Source organism: Parasteatoda tepidariorum, chromosome 7 (genome assembly GCF_043381705.1).
Source record: "Parasteatoda tepidariorum isolate YZ-2023 chromosome 7, CAS_Ptep_4.0, whole genome shotgun sequence".
Lineage (NCBI taxonomy): Eukaryota > Metazoa > Arthropoda > Arachnida > Araneae > Theridiidae > Parasteatoda > Parasteatoda tepidariorum.
The window spans coordinates 21,856,074-21,865,899 of record NC_092210.1 but is presented as its reverse complement, the minus strand read 5'-3'; the positions used below and the strand labels follow the sequence as shown (position 1 = coordinate 21,865,899).

The following is a 9,826-nucleotide window of genomic DNA, read 5'->3' as shown; positions in this document are numbered from 1 at the left end:
ATGTTTCATAGCTTTTGTACTTTCCAGAACAATGAATATTCTTTATTCTAATGTCTGAACAGTGTGGCAACTATATTTTATCCTACTAGGCCTCAAGTCTCGCTTAATGTTATGCTACATTGCAATTTGTGATCCGTCCTTAGCAATTGTCCAGCAGTGTAATTTGCATGTTTGAAGTCACCTTCTCGAACCATTAAGATGGAGTCCTGAAATGTAAGGATACGATCATTAGATCAAAAAATATTCAGTGTGGTCCGTTTTTTTTTTTTTTTTTTTTTTTTTTTTTTTTTTTTTTTGTCTCACTGTACCTTTTTAAATTAAAAATAATTAATTCAGAATGATTGCTTATTATTTTTTTCATCTTTGCTCTAACATTATTTTACGCAGGGGCCCCCACCAGGGGGGAAGGTGAGCGCACGATGCGCCCACTTAAAGCTTGGGGGGGGTTTACACTAAATAAAACGAATAGTTTGGGGGGGATTTAGAATTTGCCCAAGAGCTTGGGGGTGGATGGGGGCCACTGATTTTACGTACCAACAGTCACAAATATTTCGCACTCATAATGAATCGCAATGCGAGTTGCCGCTAATCCAACACCACCAGTTGCAGAATGGATGAGGATGCTTTGTCCTCGACGAATATCTCCCCTCACCACAAGGGCATAAAATGCAGTAGCATAAACTACAGGTACAGTTGCAGCTTCCTCCAGACTCCATTCATCGGGTACATCTATAAGAAATGCTGGATTTATAATAGTAGATGTTGCCATTCCACGACTCTTAGTAATCCCTGCAATTCGATGTCCTCTATCGTCACGACCAGAGAATTCCAAACCAAGAAGTGAATCCTCACAAGAATCTGAAATTTCGAAAAATTTGCCTTTATTATTTTGCAAAAGAGAGATAATGTAATTCAACAGAGGTTGCGTCATTGAGATACGTCAGATGAAACGTCGTTGAGATACACATCATTGAGGCACGTCACATTAATTGAGATATATATGCAGTTAAAGAGGGACAATAAGATTGACAGGCTCCGAAGGATTAAAAACATGATACGACAATAAAGTTATTGTAATTTGATCTGATTGATACACCATATTTTTTTATAGAATGCAAAAATTTACATAATTAATAATATAACAAAAATTAATCAAAAGTTATAATTATATTTCATCTGTATTATTTATTGGGAAGCTGCGAAGAGTTCAAAGGCGATTATTTAAAACATTTCCTAATTACGACTAGCAATTAAACAAATTCTGACCCTTCATCTTCCTAAATGTTAGTTTTTGATAGCGTTTCTGTTTTTTCCAAGTCTAAATATTCATTTTCCACCTCCAATGTGTGTACAAAATATACATTACCAAGCATTGTATAATTATACATTAAAGACGGTTGTTACGAAACACCCTCTGCTCTAAACAGCAATACACGACACACATTTACCTTCAGCGGAGGTCTTCAAAATTTTAAAACAGCAAAATAATGCATCAAAGCATACATTTTTTTGCCCCCAGAGTTACCGACTTTAGTTTAAAAATCTTTAATGGATGGCGCTGTATATATTAAATGTCTAAATCGAAGGAAAATGCTTAGAAAATCACAAATTTTAAAATTTTCGTCATCTTTAATAAATCAAAATCACACGAAACGTCCACCATCAGCCGCAAAACAAACAATGAAGCAAGAGGACAGTGGCAATTAAATAGTTAACCCCCGATATCATTCGATGCATACCATAAACATCATCCCGCTATCATAAACACTCAGTTACATAAAAACAGTGCAATATATATGCATCAAAGTGTAACGGAAAGATCTGCGATACGCGTTTGTCAACGCCAACAGTCGGAAAAGTTTTGAAATAAAATCAGTGATTCTGGGAGGAAAAAAAATTATTGATAGTCAGATAAGTAGTTTGTTACAAGAATTTTTATTATTATTATTTTTTTAAATTTTAACAGCTTTCGAGATAGTATAGTCAAATTGCATAAGGAATTCTTGAAAATTTGGGCAGTTTTTGTTGTTGGAGGAGGTATCGTGATAAATAAATCAAGTTTTCCAATTTGCACACACCCTTACCACGTGCGCCACCATCTTGAAAAAGAAAACATTTAATTTTTAAACTTTTTCCTGTTTCTGCCAAATATCTCTTAAAGAATTGATCTCACCAAAAACCTGTCATTTTTTATGACTGTTGTACTTTCCGAGACAGCTATTTGAATCTTATGATTTTTCACCAAGCATGATATTTTGAAATTCTTGGTAGGTTTTTATTCGGTATCAATTAAAAGGCGAATTCCAACGTCAAAGTTTGATATGATAATACATAATTGTAGTAGAGATAAATAATTGATGAATTGGTGTAGTTCCCCGTCTTCATAGTTTCTTACTGATGGAAATTATTGTAATGTTGTTTCAAAATTATGAAGAGCTCGTGAATTTTTTAAGTGGGACAAACATTTTCTAATGGCAACAAATAAATGGAATGGAATAAATTTAATGCAAATTAAGGCAAGAAAAATCGAGTGATAAAATTACTGAATCAATTGAAAAAAATTTGAATGAATGGTAAAGATATCTTAATAAGCCTAATAAATGCACAAGGAATATCATTTCAATTTTCAAATGCTGTGCAATATCTTTCAGTTATCAGTTTTACAAAAATAATAAAATTTCACCACCGCTATCCTCTATACCGAGTGTTTAAATGTATGAGTGGTCATGCGTTTTAACGGATCACACAGGCCTACGCCTTGTTTCGTTTTGTCTCGCCTATATCAATTTGAAATTCAGTTTACTAATCAGGAAGATAAGGCTATGATGCTAAAACAAACTTAACAACAACGACGTTATTTTGAATAATTTTGGAGAAATGTTTCAGCAAAATTCAGGAAAGCCTGAACAACCATGAAGGACGTGTGATTACCAGTAAGTTATCGGTACAGTACTTTTGAATCAGAATAAACAATTCATCAAGCAGAGGAAATGGGAAACTGGATTCTCAACCTTGATAACTGTCCAAAAAAAATTCTGAAATTCTTTTCATGCATCTGAACGTTTCTCTTAGAGTTTGCTACTTTTCACATTTGTACCCATAAGATATGTTGACATTGGAAAATAGAATAAATGTATCTGAGTACCATCCATGCAGTCACAGTTTTTGGATTCTTCACAGTCCGGCATACTGACAAAGTGTGGTCAGGTATTTGTACTGATCAGACAATAAAGCAAACTTTGATGCGAATGATAGAAACATCTATTAGAGCATTTACACATTGAGGAGGAAGATGCTACATTCAAAAGATGAAGAGATAGCTTAGCTTGAGTATGAAGTAATAGTTTTCAATGGAATTTTACTCAGAGCGAAATTTGGTAAGATCCAACAATTAAGAACATGTCCCAGGTTTTGTAAAATGTATGAAAGTTAATGCCATATAGCTTTACTAATAATTTTTATGCGTTGTGTATTATGTTTGTGTAATTTTTGATGTTTCTTTAATAAATATCATCATTAACACTCTTAAAAATAATTTATTTCAGAGACTATATTCAGCTAAGTATCTCTACCACAATTATTATTATGGCACACTTCATCGTAGAATTCACTTTTTAGTTGACATTGAGCAATAACCAACCGAACTTGGTCGTAAAATTCTACTTTTAGATGGTATTGAGCGATACCAATCAATTTTCTTCATTTTTTCTTTTTTTGAAATTTTTTTTTACAATTCCAAAAGGTCTTTTTCAAGAAGTATTACAGGCACTGTAAGCTCCGTATTGGTTTCTAACTGCAGATCATTTAATTTAGTGAAAAAAGTCAATTTACATATTTTTTTTCAACACTAACTTAATTTCAGATAATTTAATATAGTGAAAAAAAATCAATTTTCAGATATTTTGTAACATTAATACTTTAGGAAATATTGAGATAGTAGGATGAGAAAATATTGAGAAAGAACGGGAAAAAGATATGAAATTTAGTGGTTTATTTCAAGAGGCCGGTGCAACGCTGTGGTCAGAAGAGTTAGAGGTAGGTACTTCATTCAAGTCGAACTAGAGCTGCATAATGGGCTATTGGCGACGGTCCGAGAAACATCCTTGAGGATGATCGGAAGACATACCGTCGCAACGCAATTTTGATCCTCTGCAGAGGGGATGGCTCCTCTGCTTTGGTAGCCCAGCGACCAGCGCGTGAAGTCGAACACTTTACGGTAGAACAGTTTAACGAGGACCGATACAGCTCACAATAGGTCTTATAAGCTATAAAGAGTAGTAGCACTAATTCAAATTTAACTAAAAAGTTATAATTGATTCAACATTATTTTAAGTAGGTTTTGTAAACTTTAGGGAATAGCATTAATTCATGTTTAACCATCTATGGTTAAAAAGTTATAATTGATTTAACATTATTTTACGAAGATCTTATAAGCTATAAGGAGTAGAAGCACTAATTTAACTACCTAAAGTTAAAAATTCATAATTGGTAAGTAGGTATTTTATTTACCTCACACTAGAGCTGCAAAATGAGCTTTTGGTGACGGTCTGGGAAACATCAATGAAGATGATCCGAAGACATGCCATCACAATTTTGATCCTCTGCAGACGGAATGGCTCATCCACTTTGGTATCCCGACGACCTGCGCGGGAAGTTGAGCACTTCCCGGTAGAATAGTTTAACGAAGACCGATACCACGCACCCTCGGTCCCTACGCAGGCTGATCAAAGTGGTCACCCTCCCGCTTACTGACCACAACCAGTGATGCTTGACTACTAGGAACCGTGTCTTTACGATCAGTCCACTTTGGGACCAGAAGAGTTGGAAAACGGTTGGATTTTTCATTGTACCAACCAGTACAACGTATCAAAATATTTGAGCTACTCTAATTTTTGTAACCTAACTTATAAATGAATAAAGAATGTCAGTCTATGAAATTCTGTGGCTACTACTTTCTAATTAGTGATTTCTTATTTTTATCTTCACAAAGAAGTATGTTACCTAATGTAGATTTAACTGCTCCAGCTGAAAGTTTTCCTGTAGCCAGCATAACATCTCTAAAGTTAATTGCAGAATAATAAATATGAGCTATGGTATTCTCTCTCAAATCTGCGTATTTTACTTGTGATTCTACCCACTCAATTGAGGATAGGTCGCCATAATTACCACATCTTACGTAACTGTGCTCAACATTTCTTGGTTCCTTACCTGAAAAGAATAGCGAAAATTTACACCAAATGATTTTAGACACATCAAGGAATCAAAAAATAAAATAAAAATTAAGAATTAAAAAAAAAGTTTCATCACCTTAAAAATCTGCTTCACTATTTTAAATTTTTTGATTTTCTCATACTGTGAAACTTTTTAATTATTAATTTTAAACTATCCAACTATTAATACAAAACTTAAAAGGATACAAAAAGTTGTATATCTTGTTCAGAATTAGGAAGTTCAAAATTAATTCGACCATAGTTAAATAACTTCTTTTTTTTTTAAATGATACTATTATTTTTTACATGGAATTATTTTGCAAACAACGAGTTTTTTAAATGTTTGCTAAAAAATTTCGATTTGCTGTAAAAGCTCTCAGGATATAGCGAAACACGCAAGAAGTTAATTTAACATTAAGTGCAAAAATATTGACCTCTCTAAATTATTAGAACCACGATTTCCGGCTATGCCTTATATTTAGATTTTCAAAAGCCAAACGTCCGAAAAAATATATAATTATTCAGAGAAAGTATGTTCACAGCTTAATAGTTAACACGAATTGGAAGTCAACCTATATAAAGATTAAGATTGACACTTAGCACTTGAAAATCCTATCATTTAAGAAAAAGTTATTCAGAGATTATTTTTATTCACTCACTAATACATATTCGCAAGTGATACATCGATTAACCTGACAAACTTTCCATTTTTTCCATCGTAGGACACACGCACTAAGGGAGCGAGCGGTAAGAGACATACGAGAGGCAGATTTGCAAGCGCGCATAACCTCTACGCATCTTAACGAAAAAGTTTAGGATTTTGCTATTTGTAGAGTTTGTTTATGTAAAGAACTCCCCTAGCCAATCTTCTGGAACAGTGGCGGTAACTACGGTTACGAGGTTTCACTATTTCAAGTAGGGGTGTTGGGTCATTATTTAAGACAGGTTCTGGCTCAGGTCTGCGAGAGATAAAAGCTCTCCTCTTTGAAATGCGCTGTTTCTAGTTTTCATAGCAGCAGACTTCATCGGGAGGGGAGTGCTTTCTATAAACAAACTATGTGCCTCTTCATTACCGCTTGCTTTGTTGGTGCGTGGCCTATCTAAAAGAGTAGATATTTGTTACTTAAAGGGAGTCGGTAAGGCATGTACCAATGATGCTAAAACTCACTTTATTCGATGTACCTTTTCTCAGCATCTAAACAAGATATTGATTCAGTTTTTTTTACAGAATATTTACATGTTTACGCTATGATAACTTTTAATTGGCAGATTCTTTTTTAAAAAAAAGATTATGAACTGAAAATTTTCAATTTTTTAAAAAGTTTCATCAAAAAACTTTCATAACTCAAAAAGTATTCCCGTTAATGCTAAAACGTCATCACAGCATACAACTGATATATTCTCAAATATCCCCAAAAAGCGATATCGTAAGTAGTTTCTTAGAAAAAACATATCGAAAAAGGTCAGTTTTAGCATTATTGATATACAGTGGCGCCCACGTACTTAAGGACTTTGTTTTCAAAATAAATGCGTCATTATATTGGATGAATATTTTGTTTTGATCAAGATATCTACTATAATGACGAATTCTATCTTAGTTGAACTTCAATCCTCAAGTAATTCATTCGTGTTCACAAGTGTTTCATAAAAGTTTATTTAAAAAATATATTTTGTTAAGTTTCTTATACTTAAGGACAGTTTGTCTAATCATGAGTTATTGAATGATTACAATCAATTTATCGATCAATGTAAGTGTAATTTACTACATTATCTTTTTTTGATGCTTTAAAACATTATATTAATATATTTTCTTCTTTTTTTAGTACAAATTTCAACATTATTATGAGTAAAGGTAAAAATGTTAGCAATGAACAGGGATGTCGAATAGATACTCTGAGAAAAGAAGGTTTAAGCATTAGAGAAATTGGTAGGCGGTTAAAATTATCAAAAACAGCAGTTTTCCAAGTATTGGAATCTATTCAAGTGAACAAAAGTATTGAAAAAGCATCCCGAAAACCACGTCCTCGCAAAACTACCGAGCGAGAAGATCGCATTATTCATTGAATTTCTGAAACTGATCGTCAGAAAACCGCCCCGGACATCAGAAAAGAATTCGCTGAATTAACAGGCAAGCACGTAAAAAAATAATACCATCAAACGGTGTTTAAATGAGTTTCGGCTTATGGGTCGCGTATGTAGGAAAAAACCATTGATGTCAAAGAAGAATATAGCAGCTCGATTAGCTTTTGCAAAAAGACACCGAAACTGGACATCGGCTGACTGGAATCGAGTTATATTTACAGACGAATCGAAGTTCAACAGAATGGGCTCAGATGGCAAAAGTTATGTGAGGCGTCGAGTCGGTGAAGAATTTAATGTACGATGTACAAAATCAACTGTAAAAGGTGGAGGCGACTCGGTGATGGTGTGGGGTGCCATGACACGTTCAGGATGTGGTTCAATTCACAAAATAGAAGGCATCATAGATCAGCATGTGTATGTGGACATTATCAAGACTGCTTTTCTGCCTTATTGCAGGAAACTTCGCTCAAGAAAACCAATCATGCAAGCCGATAATGATCCAAAGCACACGAGCGAAACTGCGAAGGCCTTCTTGTCAAGCAAGAAAATTGAGGTTTTGCAGTGCCCTTCCCAATCACCAGATCTCAACCCTATCGAGATGCTGTGGATAGATGTGGATAAATATGTGAAATAGCAAAAACCAAAGAATTTAGGTGATTTATGGAACTGTGTCCAGGAAAGCTGGGCAGCTATACTCCTGAGCGATGTCAAAGATTAGTAGATTCGATGCCTCGTAGATGTGAAGCAGTAATTGCCGCAAAAGGCTTACCGACTAAATACTAGCTCCAAATGTTTATTTTTTGTTACATTTTTTACATTGTTATTAATTTTATTAACGATTTAGAAATATTTATTTTGCTGTCCTTAAGTATGCGGAATGCATATTTTTTCTAAAATGTTACATAATTTAAGTATAACAGTTAGATAAATGATTTTCATTGTGAAAATATATTAAAAATAAGTTATTTGTTCCAATACATAATTATCAATTCAATAAACTTATGCGTGAACATTAAATTCTGGATTTTACTTTTCATAAAGACATGTCCTTAAGTACGTGAGCGCCACTGTACGCCCCTTAAGAATACTTACAGTCGGGGAGTGCTATGTGTCTAAATGATCCCCACGATTCCCCTCTCCAAACGTTCATCACTAAATTTTTGGCTAACATAATTTTGTAGAAAGAATGATTGAAATTAAAAGTTGGAGGCCTTGCCTCACTTCTCCTGGATGCAACAAAGACACACCTAAAAAATAAAACGACAAAAAAAATTAGTTTGTACTTATTATGTAAAAATTAAATGCTTAGCGATTTAGAAATCATGCGTCGCCAACATGAACATTAGTACCTATAACTAATGAATACAAATTTTATCATCGCGATACATTGTAAAAATATCGATATTAATAATGTATCGTGATTTATTTCCGATTTCATTAGCTAGTGTAATTTTTACATAAGTTAATAGTTTTATTGCCCAATAAAATTTATCAATACTTATATTAACATCGCACTCAACTATCATTATGTATAATATTCACGATATAATCCTTTTTAAACGCTATGCTGTTAATAATGTTCGTAATATTAACACATTCGGACTGGTATCGCTATCGTTGATGGCCGTGATATTGTCGTATTTGATTTGGTACCTCCCTAGATAGTGATTCAACTAATTTTTATAATATTTTCGGTTTCTTTTCGGCGAGCAAGTATTCATTCGTGACCCCTTACACGTATACATTATTTAATAACTAGCATTCTGAAAATAGACATTAAGGGCGGTGATAACATAACACCTTTTTCAGAGAATATATAGTAATAATAAAAGTTAAATTCACGGCTTAACTAAAAGGACGCTACTTGGTAAAGCGATACTTGATATTTCATGAGCGTTTTATAGCAGAGAGGAACAATCTCTAGTAGTGTAAGATACAGTAGAACCCACTTATAATGACCCCGCATTTTACGAGATTTGGTATTTACCAAGAGCAATGGAATGTTTTGCTTAATATAATGAAGTGAACAATTGTTTGTATTTTTCTCAAATTTAATGAGGAAAATAATTTTGAATCATGAAATAGTCTCAGGAATAATGAAGAACTCTAAATACTGCACAGTTCACTGCTAGTAAGTTAAAAAGCATCATTATAGGTATTTCAGTACAATTATTGGGAAATATATTTAAATGTCATTTAGAAATAGTTGAATCATTTATCGGAGTTATAGATAAAAGGAAAATGATAAGAGGAGTACAGAAGCCAGGGCTAAAGAGAGTAGAAGGGCTGGTTCACTCCTTTGAAGTATCTTTCGCCGCGCCGATCCTCCGACGTCACTCTAGTGACGTCACTTTGGCGCAAAGCTCTCACTTTTTCTTCAAGAACGGAGCGTTTGGCCTTACTAGCTCTAACTAATATTGGATCATTTCTTTTTGCGAGATATTCTAAGACATTTGTTATTTTCTATAATGACTTTCCTCAGTTTTTGCAGTGAATTTACAAGAATTTAAAACTATTATCGAAATGCCAGTTTG

The 9,826-nt window shown here is 33.7% G+C and overlaps 1 protein-coding gene across 1 annotated transcript in view; it reads right to left on the bottom strand.

Moving 5' to 3' along the window:
* The window catches only part of LOC107447920 (fatty acid synthase), a 78,359-nt gene that overhangs the window by 19,430 nt on the left and 49,103 nt on the right, over positions 1-9,826 (bottom strand). The window contains exons 17-19 of the mRNA XM_043045247.2: positions 8,385-8,539; positions 5,002-5,208; positions 535-858 (exon numbers count right to left, since the gene is read on the bottom strand). Coding sequence (XP_042901181.1) covers positions 535-858; positions 5,002-5,208; positions 8,385-8,539 — 686 coding nt within the window. The remainder of the gene's footprint in view (positions 1-534; positions 859-5,001; positions 5,209-8,384; positions 8,540-9,826) is intronic.